At 37.7% G+C, this 26,861-nt stretch overlaps 1 protein-coding gene across 2 annotated transcripts; it reads left to right on the forward strand.

Annotated features, from left to right (window-relative positions):
• The first annotated feature begins 6,371 nt into the window (after positions 1–6,371).
• mcoln1a (mucolipin TRP cation channel 1a) lies at positions 6,372–26,724 on the forward strand. Of its 2 annotated transcripts, none has more exons than XM_059340153.1 (14): positions 6,372–6,548; positions 12,245–12,522; positions 13,604–13,771; positions 14,818–14,974; positions 18,110–18,191; positions 18,433–18,529; positions 19,486–19,594; positions 19,870–19,976; positions 20,224–20,373; positions 21,229–21,330; positions 21,525–21,647; positions 22,585–22,791; positions 22,890–23,020; positions 24,553–26,724. In XM_059340153.1, exons 1-14 carry the CDS (start codon positions 6,518–6,520, stop codon positions 24,587–24,589), a joined length of 1,779 nt encoding a protein of 592 aa, XP_059196136.1. In that variant the 5' UTR covers positions 6,372–6,517; the 3' UTR covers positions 24,590–26,724. The 2 variants fall into 2 exon arrangements, with proteins under 2 accessions (XP_059196136.1, XP_059196144.1); XM_059340161.1 differs by having other exon boundaries at positions 19,486–19,585.
• The last annotated feature ends 137 nt before the right edge of the window (positions 26,725–26,861 follow it).

A 26,861-nucleotide genomic window follows, 5' to 3' on the forward strand; every position in this document is an offset into this window, starting at 1 on the left:
GAGGGAAGGGAGTTCCTCCTCGAAATACTTTAAAAATGGTTGCCAAACATTATAATATCTATGGGCAGTGCCCCGGACAGTGTATTTAAGTTGTTCAAGTTTGAGGTGGGACATCACCTCCTCCACCCAACGCCTATGAAAGGGGGGCTTAACCTTCTTCCAACTAAAAAGTATTAGACGCCGAGCCAATAGAGTGGAGAATGCTATAGCCTCACCCTTATGAAAAAGTGTCAAATATACGTGTCCAAAATAGAGCCAGTTTCGGGGAGAACCAAAACATGTGACTGAAGGTAGCTGGGTCCTGTCTGCATTATCTGATGCAGGTCAGGTCTAAACCAGGGTAGAGTTTGGCATTCATCTATCCATGTACTCTAAGGGGTTGTCAAAGAGAAGTGTGTTTTAACATAACTCTGCACCTGTAGGTATCTAAAGAAATGCGACTGAGGGATATTGAAGTCTTTCTTCAGCTGTTCAAAGGAAATGAAGTGTCCTTCCTTAAAAAGGTCCATCACACATTTAATCCCTCTTCTATGCCACAATTGAAAAGATGGATCTGTGGGAGATGGGGCAAAATTGATGTTTGCTAGAATAGGGGCGGTGGCAAGAGCTTGCTTAATCTTAAAGTGAATCCTAAACTAAGAGCATATCTTCAGGCAGCCAGAGATAATTAGGTTGTTCGTCCGACAACATTTACTTAGGAGTAGTGGGGAACAAATCATAGAGCGAAGCGAAACAGGGTTACTCGAATACTGTTCCATTTGGCACCAGACTGGAGTGTCCTCATCTGACACATCAGACACCCAGAACATCAGTTTGTGGATATTGGCCGCCCAATAATAATACAGAAAATTAGGGAGACAGGCCACCATCTCCTTTTTGTCTTTCCAAACATTCCTACCATATTTGAGGTACTTTTTTATTCCAAATAAAAGTAGATATGCACTTATTTAAGTCCTTAAAAAAGGATTTAGTGATAAAGACTGGTATTGCTTGGAATAGAAATAAAAATCTGGGCATGATAGTCATTTTTACAGAGTTGGTCCTTCCGGCAAGTGACAATGGGAGGGTTGACCATCTCTCCATGTCCTGTTTGGCTTTGTTAAATGTCTTTCTAAAATTGCTGTCAGATCCCTATACTTGTAAGTGACACAAACACCCAAGTAAGTAAAGCTATCCTTACTAACACAGAAAGGAAAGTCCTGGAATAACATCTGGCGTGCTTTGTCATTTATGGGGAATAAAACGCTTTTAGTTAAGTTTAACTTATATCCAGAAATTTGCCTGAACTTGGTGATGAGCTCAAGAGCAATTGGTATAGTAGTACATGGGTTAAAGAGAAAAAGGATAAGGTTGTCTGCATAAAGTGATACTTTATGCAAATGTTCCACCCTCTGCACTCCTACCAGATTAGTGGTCTTCCTTGACATTTTTGCCAAAGGCTCGATGGCAATATCAAATATCTGGCAGCTCAAAGGACACCATTGTCTAGTCCCCAGGGAGAGAGGGAAATAGTCTGATATTTATTATTTATTTGACATTTATTTGTTTTCACTGAGGCTTGAGGCTCAATATAAAGAATTTTAATCCATTTTCAGAAAGTAGGGCCAAAGCCAAACCTCTCTAGCGCAGCAAACAGGTAGTTATATTCAATGTCAAACGCTTTTTGTGCATCCAATGACAATATCAACTCTGGCTTAACATTGTTAGGTTGGTATATAATGTTCAATACTCAAAGCCGAAATTACTATACTATCGTAATCTACTTGACTAATCATGGGCAGTAATTTTTGGTCTATTAAAAAATAATCAATTCTAGAATAAGTTTGATGTACTGCAGAGAAGAAAGAGAACTGTTTGGATGTTGGATACTTAAATCTCCAGGGGTCAATGACTCCATAGGCTTGAAGAAAAGTATTAATGCATTGCACCGATTTAATAAGAGACGTGACATTTGTACTGGAGCGGTCCTGCTTTAGATTCAAAACACAGCTGAAATCTCCTGAAAAACAATGTATGACTGACTGCCTTGTTGTAGTTTGAACAAAATAGGTACAGGTAGTAAGTCAGTAAAATTTTAGTTATATATCTCTTTTTGGATCACAGGTTACAAAGTGATTAACATCAACATCGGTACAGATAAAAAACAGATTTGTCACCTTGGGGTTGTGTTGGTTGTTTACATGCATGTCTGTCCAGATTATGTGAGTACATGACAACAGACAGTGCTCTAAATATGAATGTTGCTGCGAAGAAATTGCAGATTCTAATGATGTGTAAGCTTCATACACATGTTCAACCCGGCAGCTCAGAAGATCTCAACAATCACCACAGTTTCAAGATAAGCATCACCAGTTTAGTATCCAACCAAAATCTGAAATAATCTAAATAAAGCCTCCCCGTCTGTTCCTAAATTTTGGCATTAAAAAAATATGAAATGTTTCACTTCATTAGTTTATCCTTTTGGACATTTGTGTGCAGTCATAATAACTGTAAAGGATCTCAGGTTTGTTGATTGAAAGCCCAAGAGTAAACACACACCGGAGAGAAAAGACTAGTCTCAATGCAGGCTTTATTTAGGTCACAGGTAAAGTAATGCAGCGCTGGTCTCAGACTGACATCGCTCTGGCAGGATCCCAGTCAGAATGAGTACAAATCTCTGTAATAATTCACATTTCATCCTCTACACAAGTTGGACTTACATGCAAACCGAGTTGTATTGACCAGTTACCAATGACGTGGACAGGCCAACAGCTGTTCAAGTCTCGTTAGATGAATTGTGATACACAATGTGTGTTTGTGTGTGTTGTTCTTACAGGCGTCTAAACATGTTTGTAGTCACATCTTATTTCTGTGAGAACACAAACTGTCCCACAGGCAATATCTGTGTGAAAGAGGAATTGGTATCTGAGCTATCGGTCTTCTTATAAATATTCAAATATAACATTACCTTATTAATTCTTGAGTTACGGTCAAAAAGGAGGATAGACAGACAAATGGAGACTATAAAATCTCTAGCAACCACAATACATAATTGTTGTCAAAGTTCAAACTCATATTTTGACACATTTGGTTAAACTTTTACTTGAAATCAAGTCAAAACACTGAATTAAAAGCCATAACTGTGACTTGTCGCTTTGTAATGAGTAAGTTTTCCATTCGTGTGTTATGTGTTTTGTCGAGCACTCGTGTGGTTTGCAGATCAGTGGTGTCATGTATATGACGTTTACACACACAGGGAGACATCAAAACAACAGAAAAAGCAGGTGTTGCAAGTGATTATGAGAATGTGAATTTTGTGAAAATCTCAAAAGTTTAGAAGCTTGTTTTCGTATTTTGGTGTTCACTGCTGCAGTTTGGCAGGTTTAACATAAGCCTGAAGGAACTTACAGCAGCTTGTGTTTACAGCTTCTCTAATGTCACCTCACTCTCTTATTGTGCTGGCACAGCTTTCATTAAATATCCATAGAGACTTGCTCCACCCAGGGCAGGTCTGGTATTCTGGAGCGGCTTGCAACTGAGGTGAGTGTGAATATTTAAAAAAACAGTAATGACACATCGTTGAAATACTTTTACAAGTAAAAGCTCTGTATTCAAAACTTGACTTAACCCTCGATCTTCGAAATTCAGAATATCAGCATCACACTACAATGTCTATTTATTTATCTGAAACAGTTGGTTAAAGCTCTGTGCTACAAATGAGGTTCTTGTTTTTTTGCACATCGACAGTTTCCGAGTGAAACAGCTGATGGAAAATCTTCCATTTCCCCATGTTACCATATTAGTCAGATAAATCCTGTGACTGCATCTGTATTGACAGGCCCGATGGGATAACAGCTGTAGCAGTCTCAAACTGTCTGTAGATGTTTGTATTGTGGAATCACCATAACACTGTCTAACAGGGTTGTATTACACAGGTGGGGCAGCTTTGCTTTTATTTTATTTTTATTTAACCTTTTTTTAACCAGGGAATATCCCATTGAGATTAAGAACCTCTTTTTCAAGGGAGCCCTGGCCACTTGAATGTGCTTGTGTCACATCTTAAGCCTGCAATTAAAAACAGATAGGTGTTTGTGCTAAATAATGTTTTTTTTTATCTGGTTAAATGTGAATAAATAAATGAAGGCATGCTTTATTTTTAAAAATGTTTTTCCTTGAACTCTGGGAATAACTATTTATTTATATTTTATGTTTTCAGAAATCAGGTGTTTTACCATAAAGGATGCTGCAACTGGAAAGTTAGGTGTTGGGAAAGAAAGGGAGGGAAGGTGAGTCATTTGTCCAAAAGATGAAAAAAGAGGAAATTCTCCTGTTTCTGAGTACCACACATTCATGATAGCAAGATATTAAATAATGATGGAAGAGTTGAGTCAGTTTTTGCATTTACCTTTACCTAATAGCATTTGACAGTCTAAGTAGTCTACACAGTTTGTCCTTGTTTGTGAAAATGTTTTTTATGTATCTTATTGCATTATGTGGTAGCCTTTAAAATTAGTCATGAGGCAAACAAAACCAACTGTACAATGTAATGTAATCCAGCACAGCTGTCCTGTAATGAAAGCTTCTTTACTAAATGTATTTCGAATTGCACTGACACTATTAGTGGATTATTTCAATCGTTTTTTACCCCCTAATTTACATAAAAGGGTCAGGGTGTGTCATGGTTCCTTTCCCAAGGTTTGATTTTGATGATTCAAAGATTCAAATAGCAACTTTACTCCGCTGAAATAGAGCTCCATTTGATACACTAGGGAATTTGTATAAAGGGAGAAAGGATCAAAATAACAGATATGATACAATAAAGTATCTTCTTTTTTACTTAATGCTCTTTTCCTTCTCTTTAGCACGATGCATTCCACAGAATGAAAGTCAGCAACATCGAGATAAACACATAACTACTTAGATTTTTTGAATATGTTGAGAGCTCCAAAGTAAAACGCCAGCTTTCTTTTTCACTTTTTTCCCAACCCGGCCAGTAACATACATTTTGAATATTGTGATATAATTATTACTGGTAAGTCAATCAGGGGCAATACATTGTGGCTGCATGGCACTAAACTCCTTACAAGACCAAAACATAATCATCATTTCTGAAGAATACCCAAAACTTCGGGGGAAAGATGGGCGGAAAGATGAGGCGATAAAGGGATGGTTGGTTAAAGGTGGGGAGACAGAAGGGAACCAGAGGGGTTGAGAATCTGAGTGGGGAAGCCGTCTCTTCATGCATGCTTCCTACTGGTTCCTGTAATCAAACAGATTGTGAGAACAGAGTCAGCAGGGACGGCAATGAATCATGTGTGCTTTAGTAGCCTACAGGTGCATCTGAATAAATTAGAATATCATAGAAAGTTTATTTATGTCAGTAATTGAATTCAAAAAGTGAAAATAACAAAATAACACATTATATAGATCCATTACAAACAGAATGAAACATAGCATGTCTTAATTTATTTTATTTTTTGTAATTATAATTATTATGGCTTACATTTAATGAAGACCTAAAATTCAGTGTCTCAAAAAAAGACCAATTTTAAAAAGCATTTTATTTATTTAATGTAAAGGAAATACAATATAATAAATAAATAAATAAATATACAATATAATGTAAACATAGGCAAGAAAGGGAGGAGAGGTGCACAGTCTTCAATTTGCCAAAGCAGATACTATGCTATACAGCAGGGGTGGGCAACTGGAGGCCCGGGGCCCGCATACGGCCCGCACCCTCACTTGAAGTGGCCCTGCAGTGTAAAAATGCACAAAATTACTTCTTGCAATCATTGTTGGTCTACTATTCTTGCACTGAAAAAGAAGAAATCACAGTAAGTGGTTATTTTTTTAATTGGTTCAAACCTTTTGTATTCCTATTTATACTGTTCTGCATGCATTTGAGCATGAAATATGTTAAGTTACTGCATTGTAAACATATTTAAAAATGCAGTTTCATCATATCTGGTTACGTGCACGGCCCTATATGTGGCCCTGTGGTAGTGTCCATGAAAAATTGTGGCCCCATTCAGCATTTAAGTTGCCCATCCCTGCTATACAGTGTTTATCCATAAATATATTCCACATTGAAGGACAAATATTGCACATTGCCAGGCATTGTATTGTATATTTAAAAAATAAATCCCTGTTGCATTGGAAAGCATCAAGCACTCTGTTAAGCAAAAGTGTTCCCTTCGGCAAAGCAACTTGCAGTACAAACTTGAAGGTACTCCATGTACCACACTTAGTGAACTTTTTTGATGATTCTTTAAGGAGTGGGGTTACATCGGGCTATACAAAATAACAACTCCCGACTGACACTGGAGCACAGAGCTGAGGCTGATGTGGTCACATGGTGTCAGTCACATGACCCGAGAGGGAGGAAGAGAGCGGAGCAGCTCGGCCCGGCTGCTGCTTCAGGACAGCTGTGTGCCAAGAGAGCTGTAAACACTTATTGCAATTTATTAAACTGCTATCGTCTACTCTGATTTTTAGCTGTATGATTTACCCACTTATTGTTTTTTAAACGGATAACATGGCGGCGACAGGACACCCGGGCTCCTCAGGTAACGTAGCAACCGACATTTAACTTTTAAATTGAGCTCAGCCGTTAGTCACGACAGATAGCTTGTTGTTTTTTTTATCAGCTGTGTTTGTTTTGCTTATTAATACACATTTTAAAATATATATGTTATGTACATGTTATTTTTCATGAGATATCCACAACGTTAAGGTCAGCTCAGCCGCTAGTAGCCGTTACAGTGTTATCTTCTGAGGTACAGTTAGTTATTTTTATCAGGTGTGTTTTCCCCCTAGCTGCTCTGTCAGCATCATGTTGTTGCTGTGATGACTCCGTATTGTTATTTTTTTATTTTTTATTTTACCAGGAAGTCCCTTGAGATTGCAATCTCTTTTTCGAGGGAGACCTGGCCAAGATTGGTTGCCAGTTACAGGTTAAAATGACAGTGACAGAACATGGGAACATATAGTAAAAACAGTAAAAAAATAAAAATAGGCAATACACACATTATACATACAGAAAGGTACTGAATCCAGATCAGGTAAAACAATTGCACTTTTCAGTAAAATGGACGGTTTGAATTGCTTTACATTTTCCCAGGGATACTAGGTTTGTAAAATGTAACACAGTTTGCAGATTATTCCAAGACCATGGGGCAAAGTAGGAGAAGGCTTTGTTGCCCCACTCCTTGTAGACAGTGGGATTTTCCCTGCCCACTCCTCCACAAGTCCTGTCTTAATACTGGAATGTAGGCAGAAATGTAGCTGGAATACAGTAACAGCTAGGTTACTAAAAATGGCCTCCTTTTGATTATTATACAACTCAGAAACACCTGTCAGAGATGGGTATTAAAGGTCCAACAAGTTTTACTTAAATACGTGTTGTTTACACTCAACTACAGGTATTGTAATTTTTGTCTATAGACAAAAATAGAAAAAAATAAAATAGAAAAATAAGAAATAAGAAATAGAAAAAAAAATAGACTACTATAGAGCTGAAATGATTACTTGACTAATTGATCAGTGGATCAACAGAAAATGTGTGGTATTTTAGATGACCAATTAATCATTTGATTATTTTTCCAAGACAAAAAATATTCAATGTTTCCAGTTTAAATGTGAATATTTTTTTGTTTTTATCTGTTTATATATTCTATTAAAAATTTACTTCCAAGGGCCAATTTGACATTGCACACAACACAACAATATAGTAAAATTTGATTTAAAAAAAATAGAAATTGCAAGGATAAATGGATCACATTGTAATATAAGTATGGTATGTTAATGCAGCAAATAGGCTGTACACATTATGATAGTAATAATAGTGCAATAACAATATTAGTGCAATAATGGAAAAAAAAAGTTCACTAAATACAAAGGAAAAATACTAATGATAATGACAAAACACACAGCATCCTGGTAGACATAAATATTAACACCAGCAACAAAAAAATAGCACACATAAAATTAACTCATCTACAAGCCAGCTACTCGCAGCACAAGCAGTGACCTACAACCAGAAAATATATATATATATATATAATTTAAAAAATATAAAATTATACATATTGACATTGAACAACATGAGATTGTGCTCTATTTTTTTTGGTGTTTACATTTTTGGATTAAATGATTGGTTGGTTAATCTTAAAAACAATTGAAAGCTTAATCAAGATAGAAAAAAGTTGTTGGTCCTTGTTGTATGTTCAGGGGGAGATTACCTTAAAATAAATATTGCAGACTACCAGTAATAGAATGCAGCTTTAAATTGAATGAGCTAACTTAACATTATGTGGCACTATAGTATAATACCCAGGGTGTGAAGCACTTGCTCCAGTTTTAGATGTTTCAGTGCAAGACTATGTTGGCTGAGACTTTTTTTGAGACCCAGATGCTGCACAGCCGCCACCATTAGCCCCCCTTTCAGCAAATCTACATCTGAACAGTCTGACTCTGTCATGCATAATAATAGTTCCACACCATTTCATAAGCTTGTCTCACGCATGGTTGAGTCGGCAGTTGTTTTCAAAGATTGTTGATGAGGGTTGGGTGAAGCATGGCTCCACAGATTATAGTGTTCCTCTGTACTGTGAAAGATTTTTGAATTGAGTGTGAAAGTTCATTCTTGGCCTTGACAACAGTAGTTTAACACGGAAGATCTTAATTTCAGAAGCCTTTTCCAAAACTTTTAAGACTGCAATATGCAATTGAAAGCTCTTGAAAAAAAAAACTAGTTAGTAGACCTTGAGTGTTTAAGTAATTTAATTTCAGCTTGTGTTTTCTTGGTCTGTTTGAGCCACCAAGCTGCAACATGAAAAAAAACTGCAGTTCCTCAAATGGCCACTTGAGGCTGGCTCCAAAAGTGAATCAATCCCCATAGACCCCCGTGTCAAAGTAGAAAGAACAGCTTAGACGCTTTTACGCTTAGAAAGTTATGTATAATTAAGGATGTGGCATCATCATGTAAAACATTGTTGCCAAAGAAGGGTGCATTTTACTTCCTCAGAAGTATCACCTCCAACCTATTTGGAACTGGATATCAGTGTAAACTTCTTGCACTTTGTGCAAGAAGTTTCCTTTATCTTGGGTATAAGCGGAAGCTGTACTCCTAACCTGTGGGTGGCCTCTTGCTGTGGACTGCCAGACTAGATCATATGTTCAGATACCAAGTTGTCGACAGATTCTAGGTAACAGTAAGGATTCAGGCCGACAGACTTGTAGCTACATCAGTGTCTCTGTTGGCACTCCACAGGCGACCATGAACCGGGAGAGCCAGATATTTTCACAGATTTACTCAGCATGTGTCAAAACTGGTGGCCCAGTCAATAGCCTGCGCCCACTTTTGTTTGTCCGATTGCTATCTGCCGTGACGATCGACACACTCCTCTGATCAAAGATATGTGTGACCTTACGCCTATTGTCTGCACGAAATGTAAGCTAGTTGGATTCTTTCACCAAGGCACGCAACCCCTGTTGAAGCCAGGGTGTTTGTAGTTAATTGAAATATCACTCTCAGCTAATTTTGTTGAAACCCAGTGCTTGTCTCAATGTTGTTCTTCTAACCTTAACAGCTAGCTAAAATTTCAGTGAGGTCAACAACAGGTGTTTGATAATGTAGGAAATGGTCCCTTTGAATGTGGGTTTGGTTAACTGCCAGAAACCACATGCTGTTTTCATAAAATCTCAGGTTGCAATTTACTTCCTAAAGTGAATCATGCACAGTAAACATTCCTGTCAGACTTTGATTACAGTCATTGAGCAAAAAAACAGAGTCAAGAGACTTTAACTCTTAAGACTTAAACCACGCAAGAAGGTGACCAGTTAAAAAGTTAAAAATATTACAGAATGTCCTCATGTTTTTTAAAGACCTTTAAAGCTCTGTGCTGGGCAGTAAGTGGCATGCTTCTTTAGCTGTATTATACACTAAGGTGCAACTGGTCTGGTCTCAGGGCAGACCCAGAGCATGCATATCTTGTCTGGCCTGATATTGCTTAGGGGTTCCCCAGAAAGAGCTGGAAAGTGTGTCTGTTGAGAGGGATGTCTGGAATATTTTGTTTAGTCTATTGCCCCGCGGCCAGCCCCAGATAGGTGGATGATAATTGATCAATAGATGAATTTGAACTTAATTACTTACTTGATTTTACACATCAAAGTCTCTTTGAATGTCTTTAAAGTACTTATGCATATGTTAAAAAAAAGTTCTATAAAATATTTTTGTTGTTAATAAAAAAAACATAATTGAAGAGTTTAAAGATGAGATTTTTCCAACTAATAATATTCAGAATATAGTCCCCAGTTTCTTATTTTCCCCAGTTTACAAAAGTCCAAAAACATATTGGACCTGCAATCAATCCCAAATAGATTGACTGGTCTTGAAGTACAAAGCTGAAACAATAGTAATAATAGTTTTTTTTACATCAATAAGAGGTCAGTCTTGTTAAGCAGACTTTCTAAATTAGCTGGATGACTTTTACTTTTACTTTGAGTCAAACCCCAAACAGTCCATGTTTCAGATCCCCAACAAAATATGCGGATTGCACTTTTACCGGAATCAGAAAACATAAATTACTTAGACGTGTTTTTTGTGTTTTTTTATAGCTTGATTGTGTGGCCACAAAACACAAAAATTACAAAATTACACAAAACACACACCGTGACAAGCATTTGGTGCTGTGCCAATGCCAAACATTTCTATGTAATGTTGAACTTTCATCTAGTTCAAAGTTAGTGCTGACTAATTGAACACCGTTGGCCTATTGGTCCTGTTTCACTTCTCATTCCCATTAGAAAACTCTGCTAAGCTGATGGTTTGCTCTGCTGACTTATTGTGTCTGTGTCTGTTGACACAATAAGTCTCCTGACTCAGCAGTTTATCTGACCTTGCATGTGCTGCCTTTGACTTTCCAACAAGTCATTTCCTGCAAAAAACTGAGTGACCCCATTCTTCATTTTTCTTTAATGCACCCAGGTCCGGCAGGCAAAAAGCATGTGACAAGTATTAAGCATGATTATCCTACCCCTGATTTGTGGCTTTCCTGCAATGTGGTCAGTTCTTACAAAGACATGACACATTGACCAGCTTTGTTTGCAACCATAACTTTTCTCCTGGGTTGTTTAAAAAAAAAAAAACGTAATGTAATGAGGTAGTCTAGATGACTAACCCAAGACATCAGTATAGTACCAGAGAATAAGACCCACCAATCAAATATCTTTCTCCAGAATCACGTATTGCACCTTTAAAAGCCAGGAGAACACTATAGGTAAAGTAGTAGTTGGTGGTTTCCCTGTTCTGCCCAAAAGAATGATGGTGGTTTTATTCTGTCTAACCTCATACATGCTCTCCTAAATTTCTGCTCTTACAGTTGTCAAACCCAGTCAGTCCAGAATGTTAAGAATTGTTAGCTCTGTCACATAACCGTCCCAGGAATCTGCCTCTCTTCTTCTCCTACTAGTAATCTACTACACTGAGCAACATTAACTAGCAGACATACTACAGACTCTTGGACAAAATATTTCTCACTTTCTGAGTGAAATGCATTGATACACTTGTATTAATATTAATGTGACATCACTAACTTTAACATCAGTTTCTTTTCTGTCAAAGAGACGGGTGAAAGTTTGACTCCTCTGCAAATTTAATAAGATAAGAAGTGTATTAAATTAAATTAGATACTGGCTATTTCTGTGCCCTGTGCTTTGGAAGACAATCCCTAGCACAAGTGTTAAATCACATCACATGTTTAGCCACATTGAGCATGTGCTCAAAGCGCCAGAGGGGACAGAGAAGAGTTAATCCGTACAAAGCGCAAGACAAAGAGAAGATGTCAGATTAAGAATTTCAGGCTCGGGCATACCTGGTGCTGACAGGATGCTGTAAGGAATTCGTCACTGTCACTGAGTAGAAAGTGAAGCCCATGTATGAAATTTAGCCTGAAATGACTAGACTTGGCTCAGCAGTTTGGAATACTCCAAAATTAGCTGTCGCCATTTGTCAAATAGAAGTAAACATCTGCGGAACAATATAATGAGGTCTGCTGTTATTGGGCTAGCAGAAGGTCAGTGGCAGCTTGTGTGCGAGTGTGGGATATTTTTGAGGGTCTCAGGCTGTTCAGCTTGCAACATTTGTCTTTGAGTAAGACTCATGATCAAAGATGATTCAGCACTTTTATCGTGTTGGCTGAGATGAAGTTCTTAGATCAAAATCTGCATTAGAAACTGAACGTGCGTCATTTTTGTCTTTCAGAACAGGGAGGCCTGTCCAGCTCAGTGACTCACTACGGCTCCACTGACAGCAGTGGAGAGCATGACCACCAAAGCAACAGTCATGGCCACAGCCATAACAACCATCGGTTTCCCACGGCGACAGCGGGTCATTGGGTCGGAGCTGACCAGGAAGAGGAGGCCATTCGCAGGAAGTTGAAATACTTCTTCATGAGCCCTTGTGATAAATATCATGCCAAGGGCCGCAAGCCTTACAAGCTGATCCTGCAGCTGCTCAAGATCTTTGTGGTCACAGCTCAGGTACATCGCACATTGCATCTCAATCCTGTATTGCTCTTTTGTGTGGCACCACAATATTATTTGTCTCTCTGTACTGACAATCTGTCTTTACATGTACACTTTCTTTCCTGTCCAATTTGATTTAGGTGAATATATATATATAATATATAGTGTAATTTCTGGCTCAGTGTGAACTGACCAATTCCAGTTAATAGCATGAAAGTGTGAAGCTAAAGTACAGGGGAAATGACACAAATATACAAATCTATGGTGATTATCACTCAGAATATTATAAGAGAAAAACTATTTAACAATTACAATGAAGGTATAATATAGTTGCTGAACTATATGGGGCTTTTCAATGACTAATGCTGAAATTTAGAAACAAGGGCAGCCAATGTCAGATATATGTCATGTTTTTGGGGTTTCTTTTGCTTTTCTTGTTTTTGCAAACTACAAAACAATAAACAACAATTTCAAATGAGACACAAAATTGCTGAACTTAAATTAACACTTATTTACCACTTTTTATTGTCTGCATTTCCCTGTTTGCTTAAGTAGATCTGCACTCTGTCTGCAGCACACTGATTTAAAATGTTTTTCTTCAACTTAACGACTGCCCACCGATAACCAAACACTAAACTTTGTAAAAACCTAAAAATAAAATAAATAAAAAAGTTAAAAAAAAAAAAAAATCAGCCTTGTGCACGCAGGCTGCAGTCATCCCAAAATGTCATTAATCCTCCAGGACACATGCTTTAGTAAATTGTTTCATGTGGTAGTGGAAGGGGCAGCAATGTTCTCATCTCAACGCAGATTAAGTTTGCACTCAGAAATCTATACAGTCATCCTTTATTTATCTGTGTACACCTCTATCTGTCTATATTTCCTGAGTGGGACCTGTTGGTGATTTATGAAGTGCAAAATCACACAGGGAATGTTCTATTTAGGTGATAAGTGAGCCATGAATTACAGCTCTGTTCTTAAACACAAAGCCTGCAGCCTCAGAGGTTGCACCTGGAACACACCGCCTCAGGGTTTTTCTTTGTCTCCGCTGTTCCTCCTCCCGACATGTCTCACTCTCCCCTTTCTCTTTGCGCAGTTGGTGCTTTTTGGCCTCAGTAACCAGGTGGTGGTGACCTTTAAGGAGGAGAACACTATGACCTTCAAGCACCTCTTCCTCAAAGACTATGATGAGTCCACAGACGACTCCTTTGCTGTTTACACGCAGAACGATGTCTACGACCACATCTTCTATGCCGTGGAACAGGTTAGAATCTTTGAGAGAGAGAGAAACAAACACTTTTTTCCATGCATTCATGCAGCAATTTATGGTGGAAATGTCTATATTTATTAAGATAAAAACACCAAATTCAGGCTTCAAGTTACAATTCAAAATATAGAAATATAAAGAAATACATAATGCTGTATGGCTCTTTGAAATTCTGTATGATTCTGCCTTCAAATTTTTATTCACCTGTAGCTCAACGAATTAATTAATACAATGCCTTCTAGGACAACACATGTGGGCATGATTAACTTATGTCTTCATTTTTAATCATGTCTTTTTTTTGGTAAGTAACTTCTTTAAATGTGCATGTGGCACCTAGTTTCACACATCAATTATACATTAATTTGTTTAAATTCATTTTCTCCTGAAGACCCAGCTCTTCAGAGAGCATCTTCTTCCTAGCACCACACGATAATTCTACTCCTCAAAGAATTGTCACTAGCACTTATTGATGCACTAATTATTATTGCACTATACCTTGATTGTTTGTTTTTACTCTTCCTGTAAGTCGCTTTGGATAAAAGCGTCTGCTAAATGACTAAATGTAAATGTAAATTTATAAACCTCTGGACTATCTAATGTGTTTCAGCAAGAGAATGAAGTCATGATTTGTTGAGAATAAATGCATAATATATTTTTCTTAATTGAAAAATGTAGTGAAAAACAAAAATTAAAATGTGAGTTGGGTTATCAAGTTAAATTTATTTATAAAATACATTTAAAAAACAACTCAAACGCTGTACAGACTAGAGCAGGTAGTCCAAGTTCACATGTAAAAGAAGCACAGATAAACACAGTACAGCACAATGACAAATAAAGAAATCATATTCACCAGTCTAAAATCATTCACACTCAAGTGCTAAGGAATAAAACTATTTTGAGCTCAGACTGTGAGAACTTTTTGTCATGGCCCCACAAAAACTATTAGGTACTTATAGATTTTGACTTAGACTTAGATTAGATTTATATACTGTTTTGACCCCCTGCCCAGTTAATTAAATCTTCTCCTGTGATCCTCTCCATAGTATCTGGCCTTACCAGAGACCACAGTGGGACGATACGCATACGTCTACGGTGTTGGTTTTAACAACAGCGCGCTCTCCCTCTGCCAGCAGTACTACAAGAAGGGAAGCATCGACCCAGCCAATGACACGTTCAGTATAGACCCTCACGTCATAACAGGTACATGAACTTCACGGTGCAGCGTGAAGGAGATATTGCTGTCCTGTCATTCTACTAACATTGCATTGCATCAACAGTGCTACAAAGCTGTGATCAACTCTCTCTGAGATTTTGAGTTCTTGGTTTTTTGTTCTTTTTGTTCACATTTAATTTGCTGGAGTCAGTACAACGAGCACATCAAAGTGCAGTTATACACAGTTGTGAATATTTCTGCTGCTGTGTGTTAACCAAAGCAGGTCATAACCTGGTCACTAAAAAACACAGAAAAACACCAAAACACTAAAAAAAAAGCAGTGCCTGCTTCCCTTTTATACTAGAAATAAACACTTTTTGAGGATGCATGCCATGCCAGTCTTGTATTGGCTTTTATATCACATTTTATTGATATTATGAGGTGAAAAAATAACAACAGTCATAACAGTGCAACCCTTATTTTTATTTTACATAAACAATTGCTTTAAAATAAAATGTATTGAAAGGATAACATTTTCTCAATCTTACTTTTCTTTCTTTATTATTTCTATCATTACAAAAAATGAACACAACAAAAAGAAGAAAACCTCAATACAGTATACAATAAAAAACCTGAGCCTTCTATATAAATATAAGATATATCTATATAGAGAGAATATAGACTACAGTATGACTTCCTCTGGACGTATAAAGAAGTGCAAATTTGCCCTGTGCCACAGTATAATATGTTTGAGACAACAACTATAAAGCGAGAGTTCGAATTCAAGGTCCATGGTACACTGTGACCTGTGTTCCTTCAAGAGCAGCAAATACAGTATGAAATGCTCCATGGGTGCAAAGTCATGAGTCTGGAAAAAATACATTTACAGTGGCACTATAGCAGTTTACCACTGCACTTAATCAGGTCATACAACCTGATGTTTGGTGTAACACATGACTTGGTAATAATGAGATAGTGAGTCACAATTACGAGATACGGAGGTCATAATTACGTGATAAGGACGACAATTCTTTCCTTTTGTCAGTGCAATGCACCTCTGTAGATTGTACCTTTGCAGGGGTCCAGTTATTCATATTTTAAACACCCCTCCTCCGCTCCCTCCACTGGCTACCAGTGGCTGCGCGGATACGCTTCAAGACTCTAGCTCTGGCGTACTCTGCTGCTAACGGTTCAGGTCCTACTTACATCCAGGACCTTGTCAAACTCTACACCCCTGCCCGTCCTCTCCGCTCTGCATCAGCCAAACAACTGGCGACTCCCACCCTCCGTGGGTCAACTCGCCTCAAAACCTCCTCCAGACTTTTCTCTGTCTTGGCTCCCAAATGGTGGAACGAGCTCCCTACCGACATCAGGACCTCAGACAGCCTGTACATCTTCCGCCGCAGGCTGAAGACCTATCTCTTCCAACAATACCTCGGTTAAGCCATGGTCACCTAACACATATATTTAAAAAAAAAAAAAAAATTTCTATTCTTTTCTTCTTTAACATATAGCACTCCTGTAGCGATGACAGTTAGCTCTTAAAGTTATGTACTTACTTGATTCCTGTGGTCTATGTCTAGTACCTTCAGGTTGAATGCACTTATTGTAAGTCGCTTTGGACAAAAGCGTCTGCTAAATGACATGTAATGTAATGTAATGTAATCTCTGGATGCATGTAAATGTTAAGTATCGGTTCAGGCATTTTAATGTTTTTTATATTGGCTTCACATAGGTAATGTTCTTTGTAGAGTAGCTTTTACCATCAAAGAAGGGGTGGTAAGGAAGGGATGATGTACTGCGAGTGAGTCAATATTGTGAGATAAACCCTGACATGATGATGACTCACTGTGCCTTATTCCCTTTATCACACAGCTACCTACTAAAAAAGCCAACAATTTGAATAAAGTGATTTAAAAATACATTTTATGGATATAAAAATGATTTTATTGCTTATTGAGGTGGAATAAAAAATACCTTTTTTGTTTGGATTGTGCATCGATTTTGCACCAATATGACTGGCAAGTTAGCTAGACGGTAGCTTCCTTCCTTAAACAAATAACTTTTTTAAGGAATATTTAACATTATTATGCATTGTACATAAAATTTGCATGGTCAACTACAGCACCATCTTTGGAGAAGGTTTCCCACACTTTGTTGCACGTTTGCTGTTGTTGTTATTCATCCATCTGTAGATGATGGCTGAACATTTTATTCATCCAGCACTCTGCTGGGCAAACTGCATGATGATGACACCATTTCTATATCACACCAAGCATTGTTTCCTGCATTATATCTTCTTTAAAAAAAACGGTTTCAATATCTATGCATATGGGACAACACACACACAGATACTGATAGATACTGGTATGTCTATGATAGGCCAATACTGGACGTTAATAACCAACCTATATATTGGTCTTGCTCTTACAGCAACAGTCTCTTCAGAAATATGGATATGTATTTTTTTTTGTAGTCCAACTTACTGTCATATGTTTTCGTCCCGTAAATCATTTTATGTCAACTCATCTTTTGAGAACAGAGAAGTTGCTGCAAATCCTTTGAGTTTCTTACTTCCTCTTCTCTGTGTGTTAAAATTAAGAGGAAGTAAGAAATGGTGGAAATAACCACATTTTAAAATCTTTCTTCAACTGGTATCACATGGATGTCAAATGCCACTTTGTGACTTGCCACATCAAATTATAATAAAATGTTGTTTTTGTAACTCTGTACTCACTATATATAAAAAAAAAGGACATCCTGTTCCTCTCTCTCTCTCTCTCTCTCTCTCTCTCTCTCTCTCTCTCTCTCTCTCTCTCTCTCTCTCTCTCTCTCTCTCTCTCTCTCTCTCTCTCTCTCTCTCTCTCTCTCTCTCTCTCTCTCTCTCTCTCTCTCTCTCTCTCTCAATTCAATTTCAATTCAATTCAATTCAATTCAATTGGCTTTATTGGCATGACATAACAATGTATATATTGCCAAAGCAAGCATCAGAAAAAAGATAACAAGATAAGGAAAGCAATATTTACAATAAATTATAATTCTGTTATTCATCTCTCTCTCTCTCTCTCTCTCTCTCTCTCTCTCTCTCTCTCTCTCTCTCTCTCTCTCTCTCTCTCTCTCTCCAGTATATTTCAGTATTCACTTAACATGGCTATTCTCTGTCTGTTCTCCACTCATCTCAGACTGTGTAGGTGTGGACCCGCTGGCCGTCCCTCCAGCTCCGCTCACAAGCAGCTACAAGAACTTTACACTCAAGTTCCACAAGTAAGGCTTAATTTTTCACATGGCTTTGGCTTTCTCCTCATTTGGCCTACAGTGGCGAGACTCACCACTGCAGTATCTGATGATGACTGTCAACAAGCCTCTTATCTTTGCTGCACACGCACACTAAAGCATGTATACAAGAACACCAAAACAGGCTTTGGTTCAAAAACACACACAGAGGTATGCAAAGTGTCTCTACCTGCGTGTTTATGTTTGTGTATCATCTGTATTTATTTTCAAGGCTCATTAACGTCACAATAGAGTTCCAGTTGAAGGCGATCAATATACAGACCATCATCAACAATGAGATCCCAGACTGCTACACTTTCTACATAACGGTAAGCAAAACTCTTGACTTTTAAACAAGTATACATATGATCAGGATTCGATTTATTCATCAAAAAAGAGTATTGTGGTTGGTGTCTTCTTCCAGAAGGCAGATCTCTTTTGCATTAGTGAAGGGAGCCACGCAGTTGGGTGCCATGTTTTTAGCCACGTTTCTTTGTTTATAGAATTTATTGCTAAATATTCCTATTTAAGATGCGAATCTTGATTATTGGCTGACTTTAAAACTGATGTCAGTCAGGTCTGCCGTTTGGCCGGCGGATCATTCAGATGGTAAACTTTTCAAATTTCTACAAATATTACAAAAAACATGAACCCTTTGTTCTCAATGGTAGCTGCGGCCCAATTTGAAAGAAACGGTAGCCGCGTTTCCATTGAAGTCGAATCAAATTTTAAAATGTCACAAAATTTGGGTAAGGGACGTTTCCATCAACTGATTTAGAGTGAATAAACAAAGCTGAATAAACGTACTTTGGTCAGAAGATTGCAGTGTAATGTTTTGCTGTAGGCTAATCCTTCAGTAAACAGTAGTAGAAGAAGAGATTGAGGAAGAGAGAAAAAAAGTAATTTAAAAAATAGGTTGCTATCGGACAACTTTGGCCAGTCATGAGAGAAAATATGTCTTCAGGAATTAAATTAAATCGGGCAACTTATAATTGTTCTTTCAGGTCAGCTCGTCTTGACCAGAAACTGCTTGAGTTAAATGTTCACTACATCAGAATTAACTATGTTTCGAAAAAAAGACAAAAACACCTTCAAGCGAGCGTAAAAACTTTTCATTTCCAAAAGTTTATTTAGAATTTTGGTGTTTTCATCAAGTTTTTCTCATGCAAATCTTTGTTGATGGAAACAAGGCTAAGGACATCTCTGCTTAGATTTCATTACACAAACTTTGTTTTCTGAAATACTACAGTTTCAAATGATATGAAGTGTCTTTTTTCTCCTGCAGATAGTCCTGGACAACAGGGCTCATAGCGGCAAGGTGAAGATCCGTTTGGAAAATGAGGCATCAATAAAGGAATGTAAAGACCCAAGTGTCTCTGGACATGGTGAGATGAGTGAGTGGACGGACGTGATACTGCAAGTAACATGACACTCATAGCAGCAAGTGAAACATGACAATGAACCAGTAGCAAGCAAATATGTTAAAGAGCCTGAGGAAAGCTATATTAAAAGTTGCTTTCATTTGTTATTACTGATTTAAGAGGAATTGTTATTGCGTGAAGTAAATTTTTAATTAATACACTACCACCAATACTTAGCAGTAGTATTATACTACTAGATCTATCTGAAACACTGCTAACAGCTCTGCTTCCTCCCTTTTAACATCCAGCTGAGAACTACACACGCGTCGCGTTTGATGTCGCTGTGGCTTTGGTGTGCACGCTGTCACTGGTGCTGTGTGGACGCTCCATACTGCGAGGCATCATGCTGCAACAGGTACAATAAGTCTTTGACAACTAAAGTCAGTAAACAAACAACAGAATTATCTTTGAATAACAGAATTACACTCACCAGTCCATGCAGAATCATGCTTTACAAGGAAAATGGAGGATATAACTATAATCTGTTTTTTGTTTTTTTTGTAAAAGTGTGTTTACTGTATATGAATGTCCAGTCAATGCAGCTTTTACTAGATGTGAACCCCTAGCTAATTCCCCTCTGATGGTCTCTGTGTGTTTAACAGGAGTTTGTGCAGTTTTTTAAGGACACTCTGGATCGTAAAGTGTGCTGGGGAGACCGGCTGGAGTTCATTAACGGGTGGTACATCCTCCTTATCATCAGCGATATCCTCACCATCACTGGCAGCATCATCAAAATCGGCATTGAGTCTAAGGTGTGTCCAGTTTACCACCAGGCTCTTAAAGGGATAGTTTGGATTTTTTTAAGTAGGGTTGTATGAGGCACTTATCTATAGTCAGTGATTTACCTGCAGTGGATGGCAGTCAGCACACCCCACTTTGTAGAAGCAGCCAGGAGCTGCAGTGTGCTGCAGCAAAACATATTTTATCCTTCAAAAAGATCTGTATTAGTTTAAGTTTACGCCATATTTAGAATATTTTCACCACTTTTACCTTGTCTTCAGCATGAAACTGAAACTTTCCGACATGAAACCGAAGCCTTTATGGAGGCTCTATTCAATGCCACCAGACTCCATTAAAGAAAAACAGTCATTTTTCTTTGCAGAACACAGGGATTGATGGTTGACCGCTGCTTCACTCAGTGAGTTAGTTTGTGTTATTGTGTGACTTTGGTTTTTCAAAGGTTAGTTCAGATTCACCAAAGTCACACATAACAATCAACGCAGCAATCCCCATGCTCTACGAAGTAAAAGTACTGCTTTTGTCAGTGGAATTTGGTGAACATAAGTGGATATTATGACTTCAGTTTCTTATTGGAAATGGCTGTCTGACAGTGAAGTAAAGCAGTGAAAGTATTCTAAATATTGTGTAAACTTCAACAGATTTTTTTAGATGGTTAAAATATATTTTGCTGCTGCCCCCGTCCTCAGAAGTTCTCCACACAGGTGGCATACAGACCACACTGACTATGGATAAATAGAGCATACAGTCTCACTTAAAGTTATCTAAACTATCCCTATAAATGACGATATCTGTAATATAGTTTTTCCTTGCTGTTAGTTGCATGTAATGTAAGCCGCTTCTAAGTGTCCCTTGTTATCCCCTGACAGAATATGTCCTCGTATGACTTGTGCGGTATCCTGTTGGGAACCTCAACACTCTTAGTGTGGGTCGGAGTCATTCGCTACCTCACATTCTTCCAGAAATACAACGTAAGTCACAGACACACTGGTGTGCTATCAACTGATAATGTTAAGATCCTGTTGATTTAATAACTTGTCAAAAGGTGAGAAAATGCTCCTCTTTATGGGATGATGTGATGTAATAAATTCCTGTTAATCAAGTCTGTGCTCTCTCTCTCTCAGGTTGTAATTTGATCAGTCTAATGTCTCTGTGACTTCCACAGATCCTGATCGTGACACTTCGAGCAGCGTTCCCCAATGTGATTCGGTTCTGCTGCTGTGTGGCTGTCATTTATTTGGGCTACTGCTTCTGTGGCTGGATTGTCCTGGGACCATACCACGTCAAGGTGAACACAACTGAAACTTTTGTAGGCAAGGAGTAAATGTGCACTTGTTTCTTGTGACAGGCACTGGTAAATTTTGAGATTTTGGGCTATTTTTCTTCCATAACATGTTTTCTTTCAGACTAGTGGAAATGAAACATAAAAAATACACATTTAGCTGTTTATTTTAACACACTTTTTTATTTTTTTTATTTTTTTAAACCTACATAGTGAGTAACACTGTTTTCATCAATGCTTAACCTTTTAAATGCACAAATTGCATGTTTTAAACAACTTTTAGATAATTACAGGTAGTTATTTTTTTACTTTACACATAATCCGCAACATTTTAAACTTCAATAAAACTTAGGTCAGTCAAGGACTGAAGTGCCCTTGAGTGACAGACCTAACCACCCCCCCGCACTGCTCCCTGGGTTGCAGAAATTTGTTGCCGCTGCTCCTAACCATGGTGTGTTCACTGGTGCGTAAAAAGGATGGGTTAAATGCAGAGGTTGAATCTTAAAACACTGTGTTCATTGGTTCTTAAGAAGTAGTATTGCTTTAAATCTTTATGGCTCTCTTTTGAAATATATAAAAATACACCTGTCTTAATTGGCCTGACTCATATGAGTGTCCCCATTCTCAAAAACCGAGGTGAAACCACCAACCTTCTAAGAAACTCTTTGTGGACATGAAACTTCTCCACCCACAGAAACTGACTCAGTGAAATTTAAACCAAAAAAAAAAAGTATGACTCACTCATAGCTGCTGTCCCTCTCTTCCTCTAGTAGACGTCTTGATTTGGTGTATCATTATTGCTGAAGTCAGATTTCTTTAGTTTAAAGAGTAAAGATACCTCTTGCCGTGGAGCATTAATAACTGTAACTCAAAGCTTGGCGTAACATATAAACAATGTCAGTTTGCATAAGTTTGATTGAGCTTTCTGTTTTCTGTCCCTCAGTTCCGTTCTCTGTCCATGGTGTCAGAGTGTCTGTTCTCCCTCATTAACGGGGACGACATGTTTGTGACATTCGCGGAGATGCAGGAGAGCAGCACACTGGTGTGGCTGTTCAGCCAGGTTTACCTGTACACCTTCATCTCCCTCTTCATCTACATGGTGCTGTCGCTGTTTATTGCTCTCATCACAGGGGCCTACGAGACCATCAAGGTAGAAAACATATTCAACCAGATTATCATTTCTGTTTTTCTGACCTCCAAAATAGAAAGGATAAAACAACAATAATGTGTACTCTTTGATTTCCACAGCACCAAACACAAGAACCCATCCACATCACAGACCTGCATGCCTTCATAGCAGAGTGTACAGACGCTCCGAACTCTGGGAAGTTCAGGGGTCTGGAGACCTCGCCGTGCTCCTTTTTCTGCTGCTGTGACAGGTGAGGAGGAGAGTTATATCTAAGTTTATCTAAACAATACGTCAGCAGGTTGAAGCAAAGGAAAGAAGGGAAAATACATTGTGTGAGCATCCTGGGTATATCAGGCATTTATGAGTTCTAGGGACTTTTGAAAGGGTTTCAACAGGCCAAGCCTTTCTTTTGAGAAACTGAAGAAAACCAAATCCACAAGTACTTGTTACTCTGTTCAATGACAATAAAGTTCTCATCTCATCTCATCTCATCTCAAGATATACACTACCAGTCAAAAGTTTGGAAAGACCTTCTCATTCATGTTTTTGTTGATTTTTTTTATTTTTTTCAACATTGTAGATTAATATTTTTAAAAATCACAACTATTATGGAACACATGGAATTATGTAGTAAACAAAAAGTGTGAAACAAACCAGAATTTGTTTTATATTTTTAATTTTTTAAAGTATCCACCTTTTGCTTTAATGGTCTCAAACACATTAAGAAGGCAAGAGATTCCATAAATCAACTTTTGACAAGGTGCACCTCTTTATATAAAACCATTCCAGGAGAGCAGCTCTGAATCTGAGAGAATAACAGAAGTGTGCAAAATTGTCATCAAAGCAAGAGGTGGATTCTGTGAAGAATCTAAAATATAAAACATATTCTCGTTTGTTTTTACACGTTTTCTTTTTTTTACTACATAATGTATGCGTTCTTTCATAGTATGTCTTCAGTATTAATCTACAAAGTTGAAAATAATAATACTTTTTTTTTTAACTATTGAATGAGAAGGTGTGGGCAATCTTTTGACTGGTAGTGTACTTACTCTTTCATTTTATCCTTTTATTCTCCTCATTTATTATTTATTATTAAACTATTTATATTTAAAAATGTATGTTTTATGTGTGTCTCTGTGTTACTTTTTGTCACTTTATTTATTCAATTTATTCAATTTATTTATGTACATGTAAGGGTTTATGTGTGGTATTTATTCTGATTATAGTACGGCACAGTCATGCTCTAATAGGGATGAAGCTCTGTTGGAGCAGAAACGTGGAGGTTTTATTTTAACTATCCAACTGTATCTGTAACTGTCCTTTCCAAGCCAAAACAAATAAACAAACAATATATGAAAAATTGAAAGAGTACATTTAAAATGAAAGTAAGAGACATTTTAGTTTCGATTCGTCAGGTAATCTAGTGGTTAAGATGCACACGATATAACTGCAGTATCTTCCAGTAGATTCTGCTCCGTGACATTTCCTGTATAAAACCACCCCCTCTCTTCACACATTTGCTATTTTGTATCACTACTGATCTGTTTTTAAAAGATGACAACATAGGTTATTTTCAGTATTTTAAGGTAGAGTGAGAATGAGAAGTGAAAATGAGATTTTAAAAATGTTGCATGTCTCCAACGTGTCCATTTTCAAAAAATAATTTTGAAGTATGTTTCTTTAAATATGACCATTATGTGTCTTTACAGTAGGAATATAGGCTTATTACGTAAAATCTTGTTGCTACAGAAGATCACAACATTTTTCTTTGAATTTCTCCAGAACGACGACATACGAGGACGTCCTTCTGGTGAACTGAAGTGGACCTCAGTGACCTCAGAAGCCTCACCATCCCCCCCTGCTGACCACAGGGACACACTGCACACTCCTGACGCACAGTGTCTCCTCCCAATAAGCTGTATCTGGGTCAAACCTCAGCACTCATGTGTAGAAGGCGTCACCGTCAGCTGGACCAGCACTCTGTAGAAGTAATGTATAACAGCAGTCTTCTTCTTATTGGAGTGCTTATCTTTCCTGTTAATGAAGAAGAAACCGAAGGCGGGAATAGGCCTTTCCTCTTTATTGACAGGACTCAGCATCATGGATGACTAGTGTACAGACACTTCTCTGTTCCGTGTTGGCTTTTTAAAAGAAACTTTTCTAATATATTTAATGATGTACAACGTTGAACCAGGAGCAGGACGTATCGTCTTATTGACTAAGTGGATACAGGCGCCATGATGAGGACTGCAGGAGTGCGTACCTGGTGCTGAATGTTTTTATGTTCTTGTTTTTTTTTTTTTCATTTAATAGTATTTCAAAATAGTTTACCTCTTGAGGACAGGGCACTTGTACATCTCACAAAACATGTCCAGCAACGCACACACACACACAACAAACATTAATTTCTCCAAAAACAGAAGAGCAGAAGACACTGGAATCAAATAATAAGATGATGAAGAAGAAGAAACTTTTGTAGCACAAAGTGTATCACAATTAGGAAATTACACAATATCAATATACATAAAACAAGGATTGAATGCCATAATGAATGGAAAATTATGAAAAATAAAACACACTTCATGATAATAGTAAAATAAGATACAAAATAAAACAGATACCAATAGATGGAAATCAAATTCACAGAATAATACAATCCAAGGATAAAATATTAAAATCAGTGAGTGACCATATTTGCAGCATCAGGGGTGGACTTGATTTTTTTAAGACAAGAGTATTTCACCCTGACTGCATTCTCTACCAATTGGCACATAGGTCTCTAAAGTGACTATTCCTGACAGACATGGACTCACCACTGGTCTTAATTATGATTGAATCCACATAACGACATATACATTCGTACAGAAAGAAGGAAATCCACCTTATAGTAGTCTGTCTTTTTTGAGACAGTCAGGGAGATTGCTGCCAGACAAAAATGTTGGCAAACGGGACCACAAACAGTCGTACGGTGTGAGGTTTCAGGTGTGCAATTGATTTGTTTTCTCTCCCACAAGCTGCACCTTCAGTATAACGTTTCAAACAGCTTCTTCAGCTGCTGCACAAGCACAATGCTGCCTTCAGATGTGAGAATACTGCTGTTGTAGATTGTGTGCTGTATTGTATTTATCTGATCAATATGATGTCACTAATGAAGCACTCAGCAGCGCCTGTGGTTTGCTACAACAAGGAGGCTGTCCTCCAGACCCAAATGCATGTTTCTTTATTAATGATGCCAAAGTATGTGAATCCATTGGAAGGTAAAACTGTACTCCTTTATATACGACACTGATGGCCGTCTACAAAAATGACTACAAAAATGAATCGTGTCGACAAAGTGAGGCAGCATTTAGGGTAGATAACCAGAATGCAACTAAATGATAGTAGAAACATATTTATAGCTCCGTAATAATGTCCTGTCGTACTGAATCATGCTTTTTAGTCAGTGTGCTGTCTTCATAATGATGTCTTTGTCTAAAACTGTAACCCAGTGACTGGATCATTAGTACAAGCTGGATTTTCTTTTTCTTTGTAACACACAAAACGCACAATATCTAAAGGAGTCTCACAGTCTGGACTGTTTTTTTGTTGTTGTTTTTTTAGGAAAATACTTTACTTTAATGAAGAAAGAGCAGGAACCGGTTAATGGGGGTGTGAGGTGACAGTATTTTGTCATATCTGTCTAATAAACCAGCAGTGTGACATTTAAGCTAAATCTGCTGCAAACGTGTGTCAAATGTATCAGTGGCCTTAAGTTTAAATTATGTCATTCATGTACATATTATCTAGTGTTACCTAATGGTACCTTTTCCTACCTTTTTTGTTTTTTATACAAATTATCTGCACTTGAACTGTACTTGAAAAAAACAAACATGAGTTGTCCTGAAGTAATCTATTTGATGTCATATATGTGTTGCCAACTGATTAAAGTTCCCAAAATCCTCTTTGATATTAAAACTAAGTTATGTTTCATTTTTGTATCCCAATCTAATTTGCTCTACAGTTAATAACTTCAGGTGCAGTTCCTCAGAATTGTCAAAAGGGGGAGTTCATGTGTCTGGTTAGTGATCCATGCTACACTGCTGAATCACTAC

Source organism: Centropristis striata, chromosome 1 (genome assembly GCF_030273125.1).
Source record: "Centropristis striata isolate RG_2023a ecotype Rhode Island chromosome 1, C.striata_1.0, whole genome shotgun sequence".
Classification (NCBI taxonomy): Eukaryota; Metazoa; Chordata; class Actinopteri; order Perciformes; family Serranidae; genus Centropristis; species Centropristis striata.

Excerpts from the sequence above, each read along its gene's own strand:
- mcoln1a (XM_059340153.1), top strand. The coding sequence starts at position 6,518 with ATGGCGGCGACAGGACACCCGGGCTCCTCAG. Across the intron at positions 18,192-18,432 it reads TTTACACTCAAGTTCCACAA|GCTCATTAACGTCACAATAG; the intron begins GTAAGGCTTAAT and ends TTTATTTTCAAG. Across the intron at positions 22,792-22,889 it reads GGGCCTACGAGACCATCAAG|CACCAAACACAAGAACCCAT; the intron begins GTAGAAAACATA and ends TGATTTCCACAG.